This window comes from Trichomycterus rosablanca, chromosome 1 (assembly GCF_030014385.1).
Source record: "Trichomycterus rosablanca isolate fTriRos1 chromosome 1, fTriRos1.hap1, whole genome shotgun sequence".
NCBI lineage: Eukaryota > Metazoa > Chordata > Actinopteri > Siluriformes > Trichomycteridae > Trichomycterus > Trichomycterus rosablanca.
In genome coordinates this window covers 85497612-85524649 of record NC_085988.1, presented here as the reverse complement: position 1 = coordinate 85524649, position 27038 = coordinate 85497612, and the positions used below count along the sequence as shown (strand labels likewise).

The following is a 27038-nucleotide window of genomic DNA, read 5'->3' as shown; positions in this document are numbered from 1 at the left end:
CACAGATGCTTAGCACCTCAATTTCCAAGACCTTTGCCGCCTTTGACATGGTTACAGCTCTCGTCAAGATGATCATTCCCAGACTTTTAGCTTGAACTTAAAGTCTTTATCAGGTATATTTAACGTTCCAGCATCCTGTTATTACACAAGACTGTAGAACCAACATCAATCAGGGTTGTGATTGATTAAATATGTTTAAAGCTCACTAAACAAAGAACTAGAGTTGAATGTATGACGTATCTTTGGCCCTTATGTGTTGACTATAGCTTTTTGTGGCCCCAGATTCTAAATAATCCTAAAAACCGCCCCGGGTTCAAGGTTCATTCTGGGTTCAGTTGTTCCTCACAGTGGCCTCTGTCTGTTTCCTCAAGTACTGTTCCACTTCAACCATATTTCACACCAGTTCCTCCTGCTAAAAACTCTCTCTGAGAGCAGACAGGAGCTGTGGGGATTACTTTCACCTGAACTTTCATCATGAGGTTGTTGCATACCAGATTCTTAAAACCTTACTGCACAAACATCAGTACTGGCATGAAGTTAAACCAGCTGTGCTGTTACACTGGTGCTTTTGGGACAGGACATTTAGGACACGTTGGAGTTAATCAGAAGACCACAGCGTGGACATTACCGAATGATCACCTGAAAACACGATTCATTCGGTCATATTCACAGATTCAAAAGTATGTGGACGCTTTTACATCAGCGAGAGAAAAACCGGAGCTTTTCTGGAGTGAAGCAGCGCAAGATTTAACATGGTTCCAAGAGTGGAATAAAACCCTTGACTGCACTGATAAAGTGCTCCCGAAATGGTAAACTCACACATATACCTAAAATTAAACAGTAATATAGGTTAAATGTGTTGTTTCTGTTACTAAAGCGCAACGCTGGAGTGGCTACTGCTTAGCCTTGTTGTTTTGGGAACTTCTGCATGTTACAGCCTGTTCGTCCTAAATCACACCAGGATCCTTATCTAGTGCACTAGTTAGTCCACTAGTTAGTGAGTTTTCCAACACGTAATTCACATCTAAAACTAAATTAAGGCACTTCTTATATCACACAATTTATTCCGATTACAATTCGTGAAGTTTAAACAATCCAGTGTAGTAATTCGTCTTTAGTGAATTTACTCAGTAGGGAGTAGGCAGTAGGGAATACGGTCTGGTTTAGGACACCACCCATCACCGAATTGTCTTTATTGATGTCACATTTTAAGCTCATTCAAACGAATGAAAATGGTTCAGATACTCTTAAAAATAAATAAATAAATATAATAATAATAATGTTAACTGTACTAATAATAATATACACTATATGGCCACAAGTATGTGGACACTTGACGAAGACATTCCAATCCTGATCCGAAACCATTGGTGTTCTGAAAAGGGTGTCCACAAAATTTTTGGAGTGTCTCTGTGAGAATTGGTGCCAGTTTAGTTATTTATGGTAGATTGTGAAAGATCTACATTATTTAAAGTCACTCCGTCAGTGAATAAATAAAGGTTCAACAAGCTTAACAGATTAACAAACATTCTTGTTTTTTTCTGCATAAATTGAACTACTTGTAATCATTTATTTGAATATGCACGTTTATATTGTTTTATGTCATGTTCTTCCCATGTCTGTGTGGGTTTTCTTAGGCACTTTGATTGCAAAAGGTGGATTGGTTTTTCTAAATGATCCGTTGAGTTTCGAGGTATTTTTCCCCATAAGGATGGTCCCATAGTCTCATGTAAAATAATGACGTTGTTTTGACACTTAAACACTGAAAATAACACAAATATAATATAAACACACTGAAATACAATTACAGACAGTTAATATAAATAAAAATACAATAAAAGCTGCACTTTAGCTTTACTTCTTTATTCTTCTTATATCTTCGTTCAGCACCGGCGCATTCACATGAGAAGCGTAACGTGACTTATTGTAGTAAAACAGCGAGTGAGGAATGTGATTAGTGGAGGAACTTATGAGCAGTAATAATGAAGAGAAGTTTAGTGCTCCTGTCTCCTTCTTTTACTACATTAAACCACGTTAAGCTTTATTTTCAACCAGAAGCGTTTTAGACTCTGGGAGAAGCTGATTCTGATTCTCAGCGTTTCTCAGAAGCTGGAGCTGTAACACAAGTTTAAAAGTGAAACAGGGAGGAGAATCCAGATAAACACAGATACATGTGGAGCTGTAACCCTGGATCTGACGCTTATTCCACACTGATGCTGATTCAGCTCACATTCACACGCTGATGAGGGTTTACCGCTCAAGCCGAGCGTTGAACAAAGTGGCTGTTCACTGTTCATTAAAAATTGTATAAATATATACTTTTAAAAAGCTGAACACATCGAGTTTAAGGGAACAAATTTCTCGACAAAGGGCGTCGAGTTTCAAACATTTTGAGTTTAGGGGACGTTGAGTTACAAGGTACCGCTGTACGTTGATGTGTGAGTGTTGCCCTATAATGGTGTGGCACCCTGTCATGATATATTCTAGACTGTTTCTAGTTGGCGTTGTACACATCGTGATTGTGACCTGATTAAATGGAATAAATGTATTTATAAATATGGATGGATCATTTTTCGTCCTATTTAAATCTTGGGTGTAAATATTTTTTGTATGGCTAAAAGTATGTGGACGCTCCTTCTATTGACCCATTTTAGATGTTTCAGCCACCTCTGTTGTTTGCAGGTGTTAACAGTCAATTACATAAAGCAAACCATGTGCTTCCAACTATATGGTAGTTTGGGGAAGGCCCTATGCCGGTCCAAGAGCTTTAACCCCAACCTCACCGAGCACCTTTGGGATAAATTGGAATGTTGATTGTCAGCCAAGCCTTTTCGTCCACCGTCTACCGTCTGTGCCTAATGTATAGTAGGTGTCATTAATAGGAAAGGTGATGTAACACTGCGGTAAACCACAGTTATTAGTTTATAGTTACAAGCTACAATGATCAGTGTAAATCCAAACTGTCCCAACTTTTTTGGAGAATTATTTAAATTTCTTCTGTACAGGTTTGTGGGAGGGAAGCTGAACATGTGCTACAATGCTGTGGATCGACATGTCGAGTCTGGAAGAGGAGATCAACCAGCCATCATCCACGATAGTCCTGTTACTGACACCAAACGCATCATCACCTACAGAGAGTTACATCATGAGGTAACACACCTACTGCACTATTACTGACTTGAATTATTGAGCTTATGTTCCTCAGGTTGCGTCTGTGTGTATTTCTGTAGGTATCCAGGCTGGCAGGTGTGTTGGTGAAGCACGGCGTGAAAAAAGGTGACGTGGTGGTGATCTACATGCCCATGGTTCCTCAGGCCATGTTCACCATGTTAGCCTGCGCTCGAATCGGAGCTCCTCACAGCCTCATATTCGGCGGCTTTGCCTCCAAAGAGCTCTCCGTCCGCATCGACCACGCTAAGGTTAGCTTAGCTTCTCTGTAATCGACACTTATTTTATTCAACTTTTACATTAAATAAACAACGACTTTATTATTCTTTCAGCCGAAGCTGCTGGTGACGGCATCGTTCGGGATCGAGCCGGGTCGAAGGGTGCACTACATCCCCTTGGTGGAGAAAGCGCTGGAGCTAAGCAGCCACAAACCTCACAAAGTCCTGATCTACAACCGACCGGGCGTGGTGAGATACAAGCGCTCGCGTCTGTAATATTAACATGAACATAATATTATTACAGATAAAATCATACTGATTTATACTGCTGAACCAACAGCAGTGCAGCTCTGGATGGACCAGCTCGGTTCTTCTGGGATCAGCAGCAGGAACCTAAACTGTTGCTCAGTGTGGATAAAGATCTCAAACACTCAAATGTAATATTTTACAGCAATAAATAAATAAGAATAAATAATACGAGGTTTTATAGCTACACATTTTAATTACTGAAATCAGGTGTTTTAGACGTACTGGTACAATATAGAATCATTTCTGATTATATTATAATATGGCATCATACCGTATAGTACAGTGCTTTTGGGGTATGATAGTGTTTAGTATGATAGTGTTTAGTATGATAGTGTTTAGTATGATAGTGTTTAGTATGTTAGTGTTTAGTATGATAGTGTTTAGTATGTTAGTGTTTAGTATGATAGTGTTTAGTATGATAGTGTTTAGTATGATAGTGTTTAGTATGATAGTGTTTAGTATGATAGTGTTTAGTATGTTAGTGTTTAGTATGATAGTGTTTAGTATGTTAGTGTTTAGTATGATAGTGTTTAGTATGATAGTGTTTAGTATGATAGTGTTTAGTATGTTAGTGTTTAGTATGATAGTGTTTAGTATGTTAGTGTTTAGTATGATAGTGTTTAGTATGATAGTGTTTAGTATGATAGTGTTTAGTATGTTAGTGTTTAGTATGATAGTGTTTAGTATGATAGTGTTTAGTATGTTAGTGTTTAGTATGATAGTGTTTAGTATGTTAGTGTTTAGTATGATAGTGTTTAGTATGATAGTGTTTAGTATGATAGTATTTAGTATGTTAGTATTTAGTATGTTAGTATTTAATATGTTAGTTTTGGGTATGTTTGTTTTTAGTACGGTAACATTTAGTATGTTAGTATTTAACATGTTAATTTTTAATATGTTAGTTTTTAGTACAGTATTAGTAAATATGTTAGTATTTAAGATGCTAGCTTAGTAGCTAGTTAGTTTGTGGTATGTTAGTGTTTAATATGTTAGTTTTGGGTATGTTCGTATTTAAATTGGTAACATTTAGTATGTTATTATTAAATCTGTTAGTCTTTAATAGTTTTGGGTATGTTAGTATTTAGTATGGTATTATTATGTATGTTAGTATTTAATGTTAGTATTTATTAAGTTAGTATTTAATAGTTTTGGGTATGTTGGTGTTTAGTACGGTATCAGTTAATATGTTAGTATTTAATATGTTAGTATTTCATAGTTTTGGGTATGTTAGTATTTAGTATGGTAATATTTAGTATGTTAGTATTTAATATATTAGTATTTAATAGTTTTGGGTATGTTGGTGTTTAGTATGGTATTAGTTAATATGTTAGTATTTAATATGTTAGTTTTGGGTATGTTGGTGTTCAGTACAGTATTAGTCAATATGTTAGTATTTAATATGTTAGTTTTGGGTATGTTGGTGTTTAGTACAGTATTATTTAGTATGTTAGCATTTAATATGTTAATTTGGGGTATGTTGGTGTTTTGTGTGGTATTAGTATTTAGTATGTAAGTATTTAATATGTTAGTATTTTATAGTTTTGGGTATATTAGTATTTAGTACGGTATTATTTAGTATGTTAGTATTTAATATGTTAGTATTTAATATGTTAGTTTTGGGCATGTTAGTATTTAGTATCGAATTACTTAATATGTTAGTATTTAATATGTTAGTTTTGGGTATGTTGGTGTGTAGTTCAGTATTAGTTAGTATGTTAGTTTTGGTGTGTTGGTGTTTAGTATAGTTAGTTAGGATGTTGGTATTTAGTACAGTATTATTTAGGATGTTAGTATTTAATATGTTAATTTTTGCTATGTTGGTGTTTAGTACAGTATTAGTTAATATGTTAGTTTTGGCTATGTTGGTGTTTAGTGCAGTATTAGTTAGTATGTTAGTAGTTAATATGTTAGTTTGGGCTGTGTTGGTGTTTAGTACAGTATTATTTAGGATGTTAGTATTTAATATGTTAGTTTTGGCTATGTTGGTGTTTAGTGCAGTATTAGTTAATATGTTAGTTTTGGCTATGTTGGTGTTTAGTGCAGTATTAGTTAGTATGCTGATTGGTCAGCCAGGCCGGTGTTCGTGATGGCTAGTTGGCGCATTAGACCGCTGTGAGATCTGTGATATTCGTGTACGTGATACAGGCGACAGACACAATACTGAGACACGGGAATTTGTGCCTGTTTGGCGCACCGACCAGGCCGGCAGCACCTCTGTGAGTAGAACCCGGGTCTGTGAGGCGGTGGACAGGCGTGTTAGATGGCTGCACCAGTGTTTATACGCAGTGTTGATGTCGTTGCTGATGTTTATATTTGGGTTGATTATGTAACGTAACCTCTGACTGATCTGATTGGCCGGCGCTGTTATTTACCGTAGTAAAAGCTCAGAAGTCTTTGATCTGTGTTGTGTTTGGAGTAAATGACTTGTTATCACCCCGAAATGTTACACCCCTGTTCCTCTCTGAATTACCCCAATTACACACAGCTGCTGCCGCTGCGCCCTGTCATAGCGCCTCCGGGAACCTGACATGATAATAATGCGCTCTATCATCCTCATATCTCACACACACACACACACACACACACACACTCTCACACACACACACACACACACACACACACACACACACACTGACTTTGATGCTCAGAAAATGCAAAATATAGCCAGAAGTATGTGGACACCCCGCTGTGTAAATGATTAAGCAGCATGGTGGCTCGGTGGGTAGCACTGTCACCTCACAGCTAGAAGGTTCTGGGTTCAATTCCCCGGCCAGGATCCTTTCTGTGTGGAGTTTGCATGTTCTCCCCGTGTCTGTGTGGGTCAATTACACTAGCCCACCAGCACAGAGCTCTGGGTTTGAATCTTGCTATCAGCCGGCCGGGCGTCTACACAGACACGATTAGCTATGTCTGTGGGGTTGGGGGGTGTGCTTCCAGGGAGACCAGATCCACTGTGACCCTGACCAGGAAAAAGTGATATATAAAAATGAAATGGTTTTCTAATATCAGCCATCATGGGTGGTGTCCACATACTTTTGACCGTGTGACCGCTGTGACGTTTCCGGCAGGAGAAGGTGACCACACGGCCGGAGCTCAGTCTGGACTGGGAAGAGGAAATGTCCAAGGCTCGTCCTCATGACTGCGTGTCCGTTCCTGCCAACCATCCTCTCTACATCCTGTACACGTCAGGAACCACTGGAACACCCAAGGTACCACACCCACCTCACCCACTCTCTACAGAACCTTAGATGTGACCGTTTCCCCCACCACTGCTGAGATCTGAGGATCCAGGGTTCGAATCTCGGTCATGTCAAAAAGGGGAAGTGTGTGTGTGTGTGTGGGAGGGGGGGGGCAGCCTAGATATTTGTAGGTGCACTTGTGGTGGGTAGCACTGTCGCTTCACAGCAAGGAGGTCCTGGGTTTGATTCCCAGGTGGAGCGGTCCGGGTCCTTTCTGTGTGGAGTTGTGCATGTTCTCCCCCTCTTTCAGTCGGGTGCTCCGGTTTCCTCCCACAGTCCAAATACCTGCAGTCAGGATAATTGGAGTGTGTGTGTGTGTGTTTGCCCGCCCTGTGATGGACTGACAACCTGTCTAGGGTGTTTCCTACCTTTGGCCCAGTGAATTAGGCCCACAGTGACCCTGACCAGGATAAAGCAGTAATAAACAGACAGTGAGTGAATGAGTGAGTGAATAAATGACTGTCTTAGTGAGTGAATGAGTCAATGAATGACTGAATAAGGGAGTAAATGAATGAGTGAATGGATGGATGAATGAATAAGTGAATGAATGAATGAGTGAATGAATGAATTAATGAGTAAATGAATGAGTGAATGAGTAAATGAATGAATTAATGAGTAAATGAATAAGTGAATGAATAAATGAGTAAGTGAATAAATGAATGAGTGAATGGATGAATGAGTGAATGGATGAATGAATGGATGAATGAGTGAATGAATAAATGAATGAGTGAATGAATGAGTAAATGAATGAATTAATGAGTAAATGAATAAGTGAATGAATAAATGAGTGAGTGAATGAGTGGGTGAGTGAAGGAGTGAATTAATGAATGAATGAGTGAATGAATGAGTAAATGAATGAATTAATGAGTAAATGAATAAGTGAATGAATAAATGAGTGAGTGAATGAATGAGTAAATGAATGAATTAATGAGTAAATGAGTAAGTGAATGAATAAATGAATGAGTGAATGAATAAATGAATGAGTGAATGAATGAGTAAATGAATAAGTGAATGAATAAATGAGTGAGTGAATGGATGAATGAATGGATGAATGAGTGAATGAATAAATGAATGAGTGAATGACCCTCTCTGACTCTCTCTGCAGGGGGTGGTGAGGGATACAGGAGGATACGCCGTCATGTTGAACTGGACCATGTCCAGCGTTTATGGACTCAAGCCTGGCGAGGTAAGTCTGACCAGGTCACATGACCTAAACAAAACACACTGTACACACGACGTGGACAAAAGTATTGGGACGCCCCTTCTAATGATTACATTTATCTGTTTCAGCCATAACAATCCCTAACAGGTGTAATACTGATATAATGTATAATCAATTATAGTGTAAAGGGAATGATATGCTTCTGACTTGGCAGTAACAGTTTAGGGAAGGTCCTTTCCTGTTCCAGCATGAACCCGCCCCTGTGTACAAAGCGACCTTTATAAAGACATAAAGAAAATCTTGTTCATTGAGTGAATGATTAAATAAGTGAGAAGTAAGTGAATGAATGAATAAATTAATTAGTGAGTGAATGAATGAATAAAGGAGTGAGTGAATGAATGACTTAATTAATCAATTAGTGAGTGAATGAATGAATCAATCAATTAGTAAGGTGAGTGAATGAATGAAAGATTAAGTGAATAAATAAGTGAATGAATGAACTAATGAGTAAATGAATGAATGAGTGAGTGGATGAATGAATAAATGAATGAACTAATGAGTAAATTAATGAAGGAGTGAGTGAGTAAGTAAATGAGAGTGAATGAATGAGTAAATGAATGAACTAATGAGTAAATTAATGAATGAGTGAGTGAGTAAATTAATGAGTGGGTGAATTAATGAATGAGTGAGTGAATGAATGAATAAGTAAATAAATGAGTGAGTGAGAGTGAATGAGTGAATGAGTGAGTGAATGAGTAAATTAATGAGTGAGTGAATTAATGAATGAGTGAATGAGTAAGTACATGAATGAATGAATAAGTGAGTAAATGAATGAATAAATTAATGAGTGAGTAAATGAATGAGTGAGTGAATGAGTGGGTGAGTGAAGGAGTGAATTAATGAGTGAATGAATAAATAAATGAGTGAGTGAATTAAAAGTTTGGTACTGTACTGACTGAACTCTCACCCCGTCTCAGGTCTGGTGGGCGGCGTCGGACCTCGGGTGGGTCGTCGGTCACTCCTACATCTGCTACGCTCCTCTTCTCCATGGCAACACCACCGTGCTCTATGAGGTAGGGTGTGTGTGTGTGGTGTGTGTGGTGTGTGTGTGTGTGTGATTGACCTTCACGTCGAGGGTTCATGTACATAAATGAAGTAAATAATATAATAATAAGTCAGTGTGACTTGGTGGAGCAGCTGGTAGGTGGGTGTAGCACTGCATTGTGGGTCTCAGGGACCTGGGTTCAGTACTTGTCACTGTGAGGTTTTAACCAAGTTCTCCTCTCTCTTAAATGAACAATTAAGGGAAGGAATAAGTGAATGGGCAAGTGAGTGAATGAATAAATTAAAGAATGAATGTGTGAGTGAATAAATGAATGAATAAATAAGTGAATGAATGAATACGGGAATGCGTAAGTGAATGAATTGTTGAATGAATGAGTGAATGAATGAGTGAATAAATGAACGATTGAGTGAATGAGTGATTGAGTGAATGAGTGAGTGAATGAATGAGTGAATAAATGAACAATTGAGTGAATGAATGAGTGAATGAATTACTAAATGAGCAAATGAATAAATGTTTGAATGAACAATTAAGAGAATGAATAAATGAATGACTGATGGACTAAATAAACGAATAAATTATTAATCAATGAGTGAATTAATTAATAAATGAATGCTTGAATGAACAACTAAGGGAATGAATGAGTGAGTGAATGAGTGAGTGAATGAGTGAGTCAATGAAAGAGTGAATGAAAGAGTGAATGAAAGAGTGAATGAAAGAGTGAATGAGTGAGTGAATGAATGAATAAATCAGTGAATGAATGAATGCGGGAATGGGTGAGTGAGCGTGTGAGAGAATGAATTGTTGAATGAATGAGTGAATGGTTGAATGAGTTTGTTAGTGAATGAATTAAAGAATTGATGATTGTATGAATGAATGAATGAGTGAGTGTGTGCGTGCATGAATTAAAGGATGAATGAATGAATGAATTATTAAGTGAATAAATAAATGTATGAATGAATGTATGAGTGAGCCATTAAATAAATAAGTGTATGAATAAATGAATTAGTGGATGAGTGAATGAATGAGTGAGTGAATGAAAGAGTGAATGAATTATTAAGTGAATAAATAAATGTATGAATGAATGTATGAGTGAGCCATTAAATAAATGAGTGTATGAATAAATGAATTAGTGGATGAGTGAATGAATGAGTAAATAAGTGAATGAATGACTGAATGAAGTGAATAAATGAATGAATAAATGAGTGAGTGAATGAATGAGTGGAACAGAAGGAAGGAGGATGTGTGTCCTGTTTATGTACCACGGAGGATCGGTGGTGTTAGTACCAGCTCTGTTGCCCCGGGCAACCAGGTTCAGGGCATCGCCAATTATGTTGCGGCCACCGGTTGCCGTGGCAACTGTTTTCTTAATGTTTTCTATCTGTCAATAAGCACTAAACCCAAAGCGCACACACACACGCACGCACACACACACACACACACACACACACACACACACGCACACACACACACGCACACACACACACACGGTCCCAGAACGGACTGGATTTCTGCAGCTGGTTTTATCTGTGACTGAATCACCGGACGTGTGTAGGAATCCATCGCTGGCTGGTGAAAAGAACAATTCTGATCTGAATCTGCATCAGTGTGGAATAAGGTGCAGATCCAGTGTTACAGCTCCACATGTATCTGTGTTTATCTGGATTCTCCTCCCTGTTTCACTTTTAAACTTGTGTTACAGCTCCAGCTTCTGAGAAATGCTGAGAATCAGAATCAGCTTCTCCCAGAGTCTAAAACGCTTCTGGTTGAAAATGAAGCTTAACGTGGTTTAATGTAGTAAAAGAAGGAGACAGGAGCACTAAACTTCTCTTCATTATTACTGCTCATAAGTTCCTCCACTAATCACATTCCTCACTCGCTGTTTTACTACAGTAAGTCACGTTACGCTTCTCATGTGAATGCGCCGGTGCTGAAGGGAATACGGTATTCCAACATCGAGCAGAAGTGAAACTAAAGTGCAGCTTTTATTGTATTTTTATTAATGTTTAACTGTTAGTAATTGTATTTCAGTGTGTTTATATTATATTTGTGTTATTTTCAGTGTTTAAGTGTCAAAAACAACCTCATTATTTTACATGAGACTAAAATATCTGCAGCTCCACGGGACCATGGACGCATTAACAGGTTTCACATATATCCTTATGGGGAAAAATACCTCGAAACTCAACGTCTTTAAAACTCGATGGCTTTACACGTGTCAATCTGGGCGTGTCCCGAAGTTGGCATCTCTGCCTCGATTAATCAGCCCATTTAATTGAGAACTTCAGTCTCGCTCTCGTCTGATATCAATACTGCAAAACCTTCAGCTCATTAACTGATTAAACACACACACACACACACACACTCGCGTTTAGCTTTGCAGCAACCGTTAAAATTTGTATTTGCATCTTATATTTTCTCCCTTTTTAGCGCGTCCAATTGCCCGATTGCGTCACGCTTCCTTCTCCACCAACGCCGATCCCCGCTCTGATTGAGGAGAACGCTAACCCACGCCCCCTCCGACACGCGTGCAGCAGCAGTATGCATCTTATCACCTACACTTTGACGAGTGCAGTGCAGCTCAGCGTTGTGTACGGAGAGAGACACCCTGAGAGCACTCTTTTCTCATCTCTGTGCAGGCGCCATCAATCAGCCAGCAGAGGTCGTAATTGCACCAGTCATGAGAGAGAGAGACCCCATCCGGCTTAGTCCCGCCCATATCTGAACAACAGGCCGATCGTCGTTCATGTGGTTGCTCAGCCTTAGCCGGCAGACAGAGCCGAGGTTCGATACGATGTATTCGAGATCCCAGCTCTGGTTCCAGTGTGTGTTTTTCCCACTGCGCCACCTGAGCGGTCACATCCATCCATTTCTTACCTCACTCTATAATACAGCTTTATTCTGAGTGTTTTTTGGACACACCCCGTTTCCAGAAAAGTTGGGACACTTTATAGAAACTAAAAACTGTAATTAGTTAAATTGCTTGAACTTTTATTTAACTGATAACAAAGTACAAAGAAAAGATTTTGTAAATATGAGAAAAGAGTCGAATCTGATCTCTGTAAGTCACTCCAAAAAAGTTGGGACGGGGGCAGAATAAGAGTGAAAATCATGATGGGGTATAAAAGGATCCTCCAGAGGATCAGTCTATATAAGCAATGATGGATCAGGGATCACCACTGTGTTCCAAACTTCAGAAAAGACCATTAATTTGCCATATTTTTACCATCTACTGTGCATAATATTGTGGAAAGATTCAAAGTGTCGTTTTGTCAGGTGGCGCAGCGGAACCAGAGCTGGATCTCGAATACATCGTATCGAATCTTGGCTTTGCCTGCCGGCTGAGGCTGAGCGGCCACATGAACGACGATTGGCCTTTTGTTCAGATATGGGCGGGACTAAGCCGGATGGGGTCTCTCTCTCATAACTGGTGCAATTACGACCTCTGCTGGCTGATTGTATATATATAAAAAAGACACTTTTATCCAAAGTGACTTAGTTATGTTTGAATACAGTTTGAGCAATTGAGGGTTAAGGGCCTTGATCAGGGGCCCAACAGTATGTGGTGGGGGGCTTGAACCAGAAACCTTCTGATTACTAGTCCTGTACCTTATGCACTGAGTTACCACTGCTATTGTAATGCACACAGCCACATGAGCTCGGGAGTACTTCGGAAAACCGTTGTCTCAACTTTTTCAAGCCCACCACCGAGACTCAGGTTTGAGTCTCAGAGGTGCTACCGGCCAGCCTGGCTCCTACACAGACGTGATAAGCTATGTTTGGTTTTGGTGGGGATGGGGGGGGGATGTTCCCGCCTCACACTCGGTGTTTGCCGATGAAGACGTCCGACAAGCTCATGATCAGGCGTCCGAATACTTTTGACATGATCGAACCCCTCGGGTACGCTCTGCTGCCGTGGTCTGTGCGTCAGTAAGTGTTCCGGTGCTCCGTTTGTGTTCCTGTAGGGTAAACCCGTGGGGACTCCGGATCCCGGGGCGTTTTTCCGAGTGATGTCTGAACACGGAACGGCGGCGGTGTTCACGGCGCCGACCGCCATCAGAGCGATACGGCAACAAGATCCACACACAGAGTACGGAAAAAAGTACAGACTGGACAGGTAAACCTGCTTTATGTACCGCTACGTTTACCTACATACGGCTGTTATTAATCTAATTCATTCATCTTTATTAAACACAGATCATCTCTAATGAACATCAACAGTCATCATGATTCTAGGGCTCATTTTAAGGGTGCTCGGGTGGGGCGCAGTGCTTCTTAACCATGGGCCCTAGGGGGCCTCACTGAGCCTAGAGGGGGGTCCCATAGCATTTAAGTGAGAGTAACAAAGCTCCACTTACCATATAGAAGCACTTCATAGTTCTACAGTTACTGACTGTAGTCCATCTGTTGTGTGTGTTGTGCTGGTACGAGTGGATCAGACACGGCAGCGCTGCTGGAGTTTTTAAACACCGTGTCCACTCACTGTCCACTCTATTAGACACTCCTACATAGTCGGTCCACCTTGTAGATGTAAAGTCAGAGACGATCGCTCATCTATTGCTGCTGTTTGAGTCGCTCATCTTCTAGACCTTCATCAGTGGTCACAGGACGCTGCCCACGGGGTTGGTGGACGACTCTCAGTCCAGCAGTGACGGTGAGGTGTTTAAAAACTCCAGCAGCGCTGCTGTGTCTGATCCACTCATACCAGCACAACACACACTAACACACCACCACCATGTCAGTGTCACTGCAGTGCTGAGAATCATCCACCACCTAAATAATACCTGCTCTGTGGGGGTCCTGTGGGGGTCCTGACCATTGAAGAACAGGGTGAAACAGATGGACTACAGTCAGTAATTGTAGAACTACAAAGTGCTTCTATATGGTAAGTGGAGCTGATAAAATGGACAGTGAGTGTAGAAACCAGGAGGTTGTTTTAATGTTGTACGTCTCCCCCTGCAGGTTGAGGTTTTTATTCGTGGCGGGTGAGAGGTGTGATTTGGAGACTCTACAGTGGGCCAAGAAGAGTTTCGGGGTTCCTGTTTTGGACCACTGGTGGCAGACGGGTGAGTTCCGCATCATCTCAGACTGAACATGTACTGAACATCATTCAGACTCCGGTGCTTTGGTGGCAAATCAGTGACCAAGGACGACCAAATCTAGGCGGGTTCATGTAGTCCTGGAAACTTCAAAGCCTGAGATACTGTTTGATCTTTCTTTGATCTACACTCTGGTTCAGATCCACAGGCGCATCCTCGGACCTCGCGGTTCGGTTCTTGTACCTTGTCCGGTGGAAATTGGGGTGTTCCTTTCCAATCCTGATTGCGGCAGGTGGATTGTAATTGGGAACTCGACACGTCTCAGGATCATTAAAGCAGACGGGATGAACCAGCGAGGGGTGTGAATACTTCTGTCAAGATGAGGTTTAGCTTTTGATGTTTTTACTTTGTTATTGGTGGCTGATTGTGTGTGTGTGTGTGTGTGTGTGTGTGTGTGTGTGTGTGCTGAAGCATCTGTTTGCACACATTATTGTAAACACACACACACACACACACACACACACACACACACACACACTGCTGGAGTGTGATGAATATCTCACCGCTATTTTAAGCTTCGGCTCCTGCTGTGTGGAAATGAAGCGTGTGTGTGTGTGTGTGTGTGTGTGTTGCTTGGCAGTGATGACGATGGTGGTGATGATGATGTCACTGCGGTTGCCGAGTAACCTAGATGTTTCCAGCGTGAGAGTGTGTGTGTGTGTGTGTGTGTGTGTGTGAGTGTGTGTGAAGCTGTATGATGATGTTTGTGTCGTGGTGCAGCTCAGTGGTTCAGGTGCTGGACTAATAATCGGAAGGTTGCTGGTTCAGGTCCCACTGCCGCCTGGTTGCCGCTGTTGGGCCCCCGAGCAAGGCCCTCAGTTCTGAGTTGCTCGAATTGTATTCAGTCATAATTGCTGCAAATGGGACGCCCTTTCAAATCCCAACAACACCGCTGCACCTGCTACACTTATACTGAGGGTCAAAGTGCACAGAGTAACAGACAAGCTCTAGTCAGTAGTTGTATACCCTTAGGGTTCATCTGTATAGCTGCTGTAGCTTATCACAGGTGTCCTAATAATAATAATAAAAAGGTGTGTCTGTGTGTTTATAGAGAGCGGGTCTCCCATCACGGCATCCTGTATTGGTTTGGGTAACTCACTGTCGCCCCCTGCTGGAACTGCTGGCAAACCTGTACCAGGATACAACGGTACACACACACACACACACACACACACACACATACACCACAACCTCTTACACTCACACCATCTCACTTACACACACACACACACACACACACACACACACAGACACATACACCACAACCTCTTACACTCACACCATCTCACTTACACACACACACACACACGACCTCGTACTCATACCAACTCACTCACACACACACACACACACACACACACACACACACACACACACACAGAGACACGACTTTGCACTTATACCACCTCAGTTTTACACACACACTTACACACAGACGCAACCTCACACTCACACCATGCCACTTACACACACACAACCGTACAAGCAGACCACCTCACTTACACACACACCTCACTTACACACACACAACCGTACAAGCAGACCACCTCACTTACACACACACCTCACTTACACACACACAACCGTACAAGCAGACCACCTCACTTACACACACACCTCACTTACACACACACAACCGTACAAGCAGACCACCTCACTTACACACACACAACCGTACAAGCAGACCACCTCACACACACACACCTCACTTACACACACACAACCGTACAAGCAGACCACCTCACACACACACACACCTCACTTACACACACACAACCGTACAAGCAGACCACCTCACTTACACACACACCTCACTTACACACACACAACCGTACAAGCAGACCACCTCACACACAAACACACACCTCACTTACACACACACAACCGTACAAGCAGACCACCTCACTTACACACACACCTCACTTACACACACACAACCGTACAAGCAGACCACCTCACTTACACACACACAACCGTACAAGCAGACCACCTCACTTACACACACACCTCACTTACACACACACAACCGTACAAGCAGACCACCTCACTTACACACACACCTCACTTACACACACACAACCGTACAAGCAGACCACCTCACACACACACACACCTCACTTACACACACACAACCATACAAGCAGACCACCTCACTTACACACACACCTCACTTACACACACACAACCGTACAAGCAGACCACCTCACACACACACCTCACTTACACACACACACAACCGTACAAGCAGACCACCTCACTTACACACACACCTCACTTACACACACACAACCGTACAAGCAGACCACCTCACTTACACACACACCTCACTTACACACACACAACCGTACAAGCAGACCACCTCACACACACACACACACACCTCACTTACACACACACAACCGTACAAGCAGACCACCTCACACACACACACACATCACTTACACACACACAACCGTACAAGCAGACCACCTCACACACACACACACACACCTCACTTACACACACACAACCGTACAAGCAGACCACCTCACTTATACACACACCTCACTTACACACACACAACCGTACAAGCAGACCACCTCACTTACACACACACCTCACTTACACACACACACAACCGTACAAGCAGACCACCTCACACACACACCACAATCTCTAACACTTACACCACGTCACCTGCACACACACATGACCTCGTACTCATACCACCTCACTTACACACACACACACACACACACCACAATCTCTAACACTCACACCACGTCACCTGCACACACACACACACACACATGACCTCGTACTCATACCACCTCACTTACACACACACACACACCACAATCTCTAACACTCACACCACGTCACCTGCACACACACACACACACATGACCTCGTACTCATACCACCTCACTTACACACACACACACACCACAATCTCTAACACTCACACCACGTCACCTGCACACACACACACACACACACATGACCTCGTACTCATACCACCTCACTTACACACACACACACACCACAATCTCTAACACTCACACCACGTCACCTGCACACACACACACACACACATGACCTCGTACTCATACCACCTCATGATTTTCACTGATTTATTTTCATTTTCCTTTAATCTGTCACATGACTCGTTATTTGTGACACACAGTGACGGTGATCGATGATGAAAAGCATCCGGTGGAACCGAACACACTCGGGAACATCGTGGTAACGTACGTTTCTCACAGTACACACTTCCTATAGGGTGTTAGCTCTCTACCTGTGGGGTGTACTGCAGGGGGGTCAATTAATTTTTAACCCCCCCTTACTCTTTAGACGAAGCAACGGTAGCTCAGCGGTGAAGGCACTGGATGGTAATTAGAAGGTTGCCAGTTCAAGCCCCACCACAACCACATCATCCTACCTATCAATACACACCTTAGCAACCATCAAGTAACACCACAGTATTGATCAAGCAAACATCAAGCAACATCCTAGCAACCACCTAGAACACAGTATAAAGCTCCAACATCCTAGCAACCACCTAGAACACAGTATAAACCTAGCAACATCCTAGCAACCACCTAGAACACAGTATAAACCTAGCAACATCCTAGCAACCACCTGGAACACCATATAAACCTTGCAACATCCTGGCAACCAAACTGTCGTGTATATAAACTGATCTGCTGTTTCTGTTTCTCTCTGTGTGTTCCAGGTTGCCTCTTCCTCCTGGTGCTGCTCTCTCTCTGTGGCAGAACGAGGAGCTCTACAAGCGGCTCTACTTCACCAAATTCCCCGTAAGATACCGACACTGTGCACCACCATCATATAGTTATTTACAGAGCTGTAAATGACTGTCCGAGGCTCTGGGACTCCACTGAAACAGTGTGTCTGTTTCAGGGTTACTACGACACCATGGACGCCGGGTTCATGGACGAGGACGGATTTGTTTACATCATGTCCAGATCTGATGATGTCATCAATGTGGCCGGACACAGACTGTCCACGGGAGCGTTGGAGGAGGTAGCGGACAGTAAAACTGTGACTGACTGTGATTAACAGATGTCGGTATTATTGTATTAGATCTGTGTGTGTGTGTGTGTGTTACAGTGTGTGTTGAAACACCCCGGAGTTGTGGACTGTGCAGTTGTGGGACTTGAGGACTCTCTGAAAGGACACGTCCCTCTTGCACTGTGTGTCCTCCGACATGGTAACGTTGTTATTATTATTATTATTATTATCATTATTATTATTATTACATTTATTATTATTGTTATTATTTTTATTATTGTTATTATTATTATTATTATTTTCATCATGAATATAATTATTAGCATTTTAATATTGTATGTATAGCATGTTCTTATTATTAGAATTATGTATATTATTATTATGCATTTTATTGTTATTATTTTTAAAGTTTATTATTATTATTATTATTGGATTATGTTTATAATTACTAATTTTATTATTAAATATATAATATATATAATATTTGTAATGTTCCTTTTATTATTATTATTTTATTAATATTTTTTATTATTATTGAACAATAAGCATATGATTATTATTATAATTATATTGTTATTTGCATTTTTATTCCTATTTCTTCTTATTATAATTCTATTACTATTAGCATTTCCTTGTTATTATTAATAGCATTACATAATAATATTTTATTTTTAATGTTTATTATTATTATTATTATTATTATTGGTATTATTATTATTGTCATTATTATTATCATCATTATTATTTTATTATTATTATTATTATCATTATTATTATTATTATTATTGGTATTATTATTATCATTATTATTACAAGTATTATTATAATAATTATAATTATCATTATTATTACTATTATCATCATTATTATTATTATTATTATTGGTAATATTATTAGTATTATTATTATCATTATCATTATTACTATTATTATCATTATTATTATTATTATTATCATTATTATTATGTTATTATTATTATTATGGTTTTATTATTATTATTATTATTATCATCATTATTATTTTATTATTATTATTATAATTATCATTATTATTACTATTATCATCATTATTATTATTATTGTTGTTATTATTATTATTATTACTATTATTATTATTATTATTATCATTATTATTATTAATGTCCTTGTACCCCTCAGTCTGTGCTCAGGGTCTCAGTCACACTGGCACATGCAGTGATTGATTTATTACACCTGTTAGCAGTGGGCGTGGCTGAAACCCTCAGTAATTAGAAGGCGTGTCCACATACTTTTAACCCTGCAGTGTAAATATTAACTCTTCGTGTGTGTGTGTGTGTACCAGATTATGAGAAGAACACAGACACCCTCCTGAATGATCTGATCAGACTGGTGAGGGAGAACATCGGTCCTGTCGCCGCCTTCCGCAAAGTTCTGTTCGTCCGATGTCTGCCCAAAACCCGCTCAGGAAAAATCCCACGATCCTCTCTGGGTAACCTGGTTAACGGCAAGCCTTATAAGGTAATGACTTCCTTACAGCCTGCAGCCTCCTTTTGATCTGAGCTTTAATTAATAACGATTTACAGGCGTGGGGCTCATTTTGTGAGATAAAAGAGATGAAAGTAACCCAAAACACGAGCTTTGAATTTTCACCCGTGACTGCATTTTAAACAAAGCAATTTTGGGGGGGAAATATGAACCTGGCAACCCTGAGTGTATCATTATGGAAGATCAGCATATCTGGCAACATTATTCCAGTCTCAGTCTGCAATCATTTTAGACTGATAGACAGACAGACATACAGATAGGCAGACAGATAGAAGGACAGATAAATAGATAGACAGATATATGTAGACAGACAGATAGATAGACATATAGACAGACATATGTTGACACAGACAGATATACAGTGTATCACAAAAGTGAGTACACCCCTCACATTTCTGCAAATATTTCATTACATCTTTTCATGGGACAACACTATAGACATGAAACTTGGATATAACTTAGAGTAGTCAGTGTACAGCTTGTATAGCAGTGTAGATTTACTGTCTTCTGAAAATAACTCAACACACAACCATTAATGTCTAAATAGCTGGCAACATAAGTGAGTACACCCCACAGTGAACATGTCCAAATTGTGCCCAAATGTGTCGTTGTCCCTCCCTGGTGTCATGTGTCAAGGTCCCAGGTGTAAATGGGGAGCAGGGCTGTTAAATTTGGTGTTTTGGGTACAATTCTCTCATACTGGCCACTGGATATTCAACATGGCACCTCATGGCAAATAACTCTCTGAGGATGTGAGAAATAGAATTGTTGCTCTCCACAAAGATGGCCTGGGCTATAAGAAGATTGCTAACACCCTGAAACTGAGCTACAGCATGGTGGCCATACAAGGTCATACAGCGGTTTTCCAGGACAGGTTCCACTCGGAACAGGCTTCGCCAGGGTCGACCAAAGAAGTTGAGTCCACGTGTTCGGCGTCATATCCAGAGGTTGGCTTTAAAAAATAGACACATGAGTGCTGCCAGCATTGCTGCAGAGGTTGAAGACGTGGGAGGTCAGCCTGTCAGTGCTCAGACCATACACCGCACACTGCATAAACTCGGTCTGCATGGTCGTCATCCCAGAAGGAAGCTGACGCACAAGAAAGCCAGCAAACAGTTTGCTGAAGACAAGCAGTCCAAGAACATGGATTACTGGAATGCCCTGTGGTCTGACGAGACCAAGATAAACTTGTTTGGCTCAGATGGTGTCCAGCATGTGTGGCGGCGCCCTGGTAAGAAGTACCAAGACAACTGTATCTTGCCTACAGTCAAGCATGGTGGTGGTAGCATCATGGTCTTGGGCTGCATGAGTGTTGCTGGCACTGGGGAGCTGCGGTTCATTGAGGGAAACATGAATTCCAACATGTACTGTGACATTCTGAAACAGAGCATGATCCCCTCCCTTCGAAAACTGGGCCTCATGGCAGTTTTCCAACAGGATAACGACCCCAAACACAACCTCCAAGATGACAACTGCCTTGCTGAGGAAGCTGAAGGTAAAGGTGATGGACTAAACCCAATTGAGCACCTGTGGCGCATCCTCAAGTGGAAGGTGGAGGAGTTCAAGGTGTCTAACATCCACCAGCTCCGTGATGTCATCATGGAGGAGTGGAAGAGGATTCCAGTAGCAACCTGTGCAGCTCTGGTGAATTCCATGCCCAGGAGGGTTAAGGCAGTGCTGGATAATAATGGTGGTCACACAAAATATTGAAACTTTGGGCACAATTTGGACATGTTCACTGTGGGGTGTACTCACTTATGTTGCAGCTATTTAGACATTAATGGCTGTGTGTTGAGTTATTTTCAGAAGACAGTAAATCTACACTGCTATACAAGCTGTACACTGACTACTCTAAGTTATATCCAAGTTTCATGTCTATAGTGTTGTCCCATGAAAAGATATAATGAAATATTTGCAGAAATGTGAGGGGTGTACTCACTTTTGTGATACACTGTATAAAGACAAGAAAGATAGACAGACAGATAGACAGACATATGTTGATAGACAGATACAGTATATGTTGACAGACAGACAGATAGATAGACAGACAGATAGATAGATAGATAGACATATGTTGTGACAGACAAATATATATAGACAAGACAGACAGACAGACAGATACAGTATATATTGACAGACAGACATATATAAAGACAAGACAGACAGGTAGATAGATAGACAGACATATGTTGACAGATAGACAGATATATAAAGATAGACAGATAAATAGATAGATATATGTAGACAGATAGATAGACATATAGATAGACATATGTTGACACAGACAGATATATAAAGACAAGAAAGATAGACAGACAGATAGACAGACATATGTTGATAGACAGATACAGTATATGTTGACATAGACAGACAGATAGACAGACAGACAGACATAGATAGATAGACATATGTTGTGACAAACAAATATATATAAAGACAAGACAGACAGATACAGTATATATTGACAGACAGACATATATAAAGACAAGACAGTATATATTGACAGACAGACATATATAAAGACAAGACAGACAGGTAGATAGATAGACAGACATATGTTGACAGATAGACAGATATATAAAGACAGACAGATAGCTAGATAGACAGACAGACATATGTTGAGACAGACATTATATATACTGTATATATATATATATATATAGACAAGACAGACATATACAGACAAGATATATGTTGACATACGCAGATAGATAGACAGACATAGATAGACATATGTTGACAGACAGACATATATAGACAAGACAGACAGATAGACAGATACAGTATATGTTGACATACAGACAGATAGATGGATAAACACATGTTGACAGACAGACAGATATAAAGACAAGACAGATAAATAGAGATAGACAGTCAAATAGACAGATAGACATATGTTGACAGACAGATATATAAAGACAAGTAGACAGATAGATAGATAAATAGATAGATAGACGGCCAAATAGACAGACAGACAGATAGATAGACATATGTTGACAGACAGACAGATATATAAAGACGAGAAAGATAGACAGACGGATACTTTATTAATGATTTAATAACAATTTTGATCACTCATGAGAAAATATTAGCACATGACCAGCCCTGTGTGTGTGTGTGTGTAGATCACCCCCACTATTGAGGATCCTTCAGTGTTTAAGGACATCGAGGAGACCGTGAGGAAACATCTGAGTGGACGGTGAAGCCGTGATGTCTGTATCGGTGCTCATTCTAAATCAGGACCACCCGCCCCCGTCCAGGACGTTCTGTCTCCCGTATCAGAAACTCCAGACACCAGAGCGAATACTGGGTGCAGTTTTTACACTCTCCACTAGAGGCAGCAGAGCGTGAGGACAAATCTTTTCCTGATATAATCACAGACTGTTCGTTTTTTATTCCAAAGTTCCCATACTCACAGTGCCTTATACACTTTACCGTGGTACTCTGTTACTGAGCCTCTTTGTGATGTTTTGCAGCACTGTGGTTAAACTTTGATCCAGTCCTCTCTTAGTAACCCAGTATCAGCTCCATAATCCTCCGCTCTCTCTCCATGGACTTTAAACCCTTCATAAATATTCGATAGCATTAAAATCAGGTGATTGGTCGATTGATCTGATCGGTCTAATCTAGTACGGTTTGCAGAGAAGCAGCACCTGATCGTGATGCTCCCACCACCATGCTTCACAGTTGATTTATTTTTCTTGGGATTCTCCAAACGTACCCGACTAATTAAGGAAGATTCTGTATTTGTTTTGATTTGTCTCGGTGCTAATGCCTGAATATTGGATGTTAATGTGACTAAATTAGAGCAGTTATGCAGTGGTGAGCGGGCCACGTGTTGTCCACAGTGAGGGATAAAATTGGTTCACAGTTATTAGAAGCGATTACTTTTTTACATGGGTGATATAGGTGTTGCATAACCATTTTTCTTTAATAAAAAGTGACTCTTTAAAATCTGTTTGATGTTTCTTCATGTTCTCTTTTGCTTTTATTTTGTATAATGATCCGAGACCATTTAGGGTGTAACTTGGTGATATTTGTCTTTGAAATTTGAAGTTTAATCACATTTTTGGCCCAGTTACCTCCTCTGATTAAACCGAAACCTTGAAGCTCCACCTTATTGTCATTATGAAGGAAAACTTGCAGCACAGAGTGTGAACATTAGTGTGCAGTGAAGCCTGATGTTGGGTATTTATGGTGCCAGCTATACTTTTCAAAATATAGAGCCTAGCTGAATTCTAGAGCAAAACTTAATTCTAGAGCACAAACTCAAATATAGAGCCTAGCTGAATTCTAGAGCAAAAACTCAAAATATGGAGCCTTGCTGAATTCTAGAGCAAAAACTCAAAATATAGAGCCTAGCTGAATTCTAGAGCAAAACTTAATTCTAGAGCACAAACTCAAATATAGAGCCTAGCTGAATTCTAGAGCAAAAACTCAAAATATGGAGCCTTGCTGAATTCTAGAGCAAAAACTCAAAATATAGAGCCTAGCTGAATTCTAGAGCAAAACTTAATTCTAGAGCACAAACTCAAATATAGAGCCTAGCTGAATTCTAGAGCAAAAACTCAAAATATGGAGCCTTGCTGAATTCTAGAGCAAAAACTCAAAATATAGAGCCTAGCTGAATTCTAGAGCAAAAACTCAAAATATAGAGCCTAGCTGAATTCTAGAGCAAAAACTCAAAATATAGAGCCTAGCTGAATTCTAGAGCAAAACTTAATTCTAGAGCCCAGCTGAATTCTAGAGCAAAACTCAAATCTAGCTAGAGCAAAAACTTAATTCTAGAGCAAAAAACCTTAATTATTGAGCAGAACTTAAATCTAGAGCCTATCTGAAATCTAGAGCAAAAACTTTAATTCCAGAGCCTATCTGAATTCTAGAGCAAAACTTTAATTCCAGAGCCTATCTGAAATCTAGAGCAAAAACTTTATTATTGACAAAAAACTTTTTCTAGAGCAAAACTCAAATCTAGAGCCTATCTGAATTCTAGAGAGAAAAAAACTTCATACTAGAGCAAAACGCAAATCAAGTTGAAAAAAGTTTTTTGTAACTGTACCTTTTTATTGACAAGAAAAATCTCCTGATCACCACATAGTTCTGACCAAAATACAATCATTAATAAATAAAAAAATGGACACAAAATAAATAAAACTTTTTTTTCTCGTTAGTTCTTTAACATGCAGAAGTAACTGGACGACAGGAAGGAACGTCTGTACATGAGGTCACCTGGGAAACTCCTACAGAAAAATAATTCAACATCTTTACTCCCGAATGAGACGGAAACGGATTCACAGCGAGCGACGCCTCCGGGTCGATACGCGCTCTACGTTCACTAGCAGCTACGCCTGGCGTTTACACACTCCTCCTACGCTTCTCCAGAGGGGCGGGGTCTGTTAACGAAGCCGATGAGTGACAGCCGAGTGACCGTCCGACGATCCGAGTGAAGAATCAAGAACTGGATTTATTTCATCAAGGCAACGGCAGCTAGCGTGGGTGCACAGCTCCGGGGTCCCGGGTTCAAACCTGGACTCTTTTCTACTGGTAATCACACATTTTTTTTGTTGTTGTTCAGATTCAATCAGATTTCACAAAATCTTCTCAGTGATGGACACTACACTAACGGCCAAAAGTATTTGGACGCGAGCTTGCCAAGAAGAACCGCAGACTAGCACGAGCCTCCGACGACCATCAGGTTCTTCTTTCACACAAACGGAAACATGCTAGACTCTGTATTCGTCCACCGTCGCCTGCACAATAGGAGGCGCTGTTGCATCAAACACTAAATGGCCAAAAGTATTTGGACACCTGACCGTGAGCTTGCTGGACGTCCCGTTGACTGGCCTCTGTGTGATCTTTCTGTGGGAATTTGTGCCCCTTCAGGGAACAAAGCCTCCGCTGATGTTCCAGTTCATGTCCCAATACTTTTGTCCATATAGCGTCCACACATCTTGCTTTTTCTCCAGCGTCTGACCAGAGCGGGTTCGAATCCCAGCAGTGGTGGACGAGCGTACCAGACCGCCATGACCAAGCCAGACCGAGAACAGACTGGACAGGCTCTTCTAAACGTCCCATCTTTTATGGAATGTCCTAACTCCCCACACCCCTTTCCCGAATCCATGTGTATATTCTGGTCCAGCCCGTGCTGAGATCGAATAGTCGTTGGTTGTCGTGTTTCTCAGAGCAGCTTTTTTGTTTACACGATGACACGTTCCTGTCCTGCCTGCTGATTGGCCGTGAGCGAGACGTGAATACGATGTGCGATGGGGGACTCCTGCTGTTTGGGACGGACGTTCTGATTGGTCGATACTGATTGGTGTATAAAACTCTATTTACACTCATGTACAGTCACTCCTCTGTAGAAAGGGCAGGACGGGCAGAAGGGCACCTTGGCGCGTTTGGGTTTTCCCCTGTCTGTCCGGGCAGCGTTTGATCACTTGGCAGTGTGTGTGTGAGCGGATCTCTGTTCGCCAAAAGCACCGACACACTCGTCTTAACACGACTGTAACACACACACACACACACAAAGATACTGATTTACACATTAATATTGTGAGTGTGTGTGTGTGTGTGTGAGTGTGTATCTTACAGCTGAGTGTCTTCATTGTCCCTCTCTCAGCATGAGTAAGTCCTCACAGTGGAACTGTCCAACCTCTGCACAGCTAATGGTCCACACACACACACAAAAAAAAAACACACACACACAAAAAAAACACACACACACACACAAAAAAACACACACACACATTTGCATTGATTGTAGCAACCAGTGTCAAAGTCATGAACACAGAATCCAAAGATGTGTGAGTGTGAGTAAGTGTGTGTAACTCATCATCTGATAGAATACGGTGTGTGTGTATGTGTGTGTGTGTGTGTGAGTGTGTGTAACTCACCGTCTGATGGAATGCGGTGTGTGTGAGTGTGTGTGTGTGTGTGTGTGTGTAACTCACCGTCTGATGGAATGCGGTGTGTGTGTGAGTGTGTGTGTGTGAGTGTGTGTGTGTGAGTGTGTGTAACTCACCGTCTGATGGAATGCGGTGTGTGTGAGTGTGTGTGTGTGTGTGTAACTCACCGTCTGATGGAATGCGGTGTGTGTGTGAGTGTGTGTGTGTGAGTGTGTATGTATGTGTGTGTGAGTGTGTATGTGTGTGTGTGTGTGTGTGTGTAACTCACTGTCTGATGGAATGCGGTGTGTGAGTGTGTGTGTGTGTGTGTGTGTGTGTGTAACTCACCGTCTGATGGAAT

General features: G+C 40.9%; 2 protein-coding genes across 10 annotated transcripts in view; one reads left to right on the top strand and one right to left on the bottom strand.

The window, feature by feature from the left end:
* The first annotated feature begins 402 nt into the window (after positions 1-402).
* acss3 (acyl-CoA synthetase short chain family member 3) lies at positions 403-23747 on the top strand. 5 transcript variants are annotated; one of them, XM_062997092.1, is made up of 16 exons: positions 404-809; positions 3006-3150; positions 3231-3419; positions 3501-3635; positions 6764-6904; positions 8040-8120; positions 9074-9169; positions 13125-13276; positions 14122-14225; positions 15310-15405; positions 17425-17488; positions 17974-18055; positions 18159-18281; positions 18369-18468; positions 19591-19766; positions 22919-23747. In XM_062997092.1, exons 1-16 carry the CDS (start codon positions 475-477, stop codon positions 22994-22996), a joined length of 2097 nt encoding a protein of 698 aa, XP_062853162.1. In that variant the 5' UTR covers positions 404-474; the 3' UTR covers positions 22997-23747. The 5 variants fall into 5 exon arrangements, 3 of the variants coding, with proteins under 3 accessions (XP_062853162.1, XP_062853172.1, XP_062853183.1); XM_062997102.1 differs by lacking the exon at positions 404-809 and having other exon boundaries at positions 2989-3150; XR_010013116.1 differs by lacking the exons at positions 19591-19766; positions 22919-23747 and having other exon boundaries at positions 403-809; positions 17425-17483; positions 18369-18454.
* Positions 23748-24836: 1089 nt separating this feature from the next.
* The window catches only part of ppfia2 (PTPRF interacting protein alpha 2), a 129504-nt gene continuing 127302 nt past the window's right edge, over positions 24837-27038 (bottom strand). For 4 of the 5 annotated variants that reach the window (XM_062997053.1, XM_062997066.1, XM_062997072.1 and 1 more), the window contains 2 exons: positions 26383-26447; positions 24837-26295 (listed from right to left, as the gene is read on the bottom strand). In XM_062997053.1, the coding sequence (XP_062853123.1) occupies positions 26395-26447 (53 nt within the window). In that variant the 3' untranslated portion in view covers positions 24837-26295; positions 26383-26394. Of the gene's footprint in view, positions 26296-26382; positions 26456-27038 lie in introns of all 5 variants that reach the window. The other variant, XM_062997060.1, reaches the window with a different exon arrangement.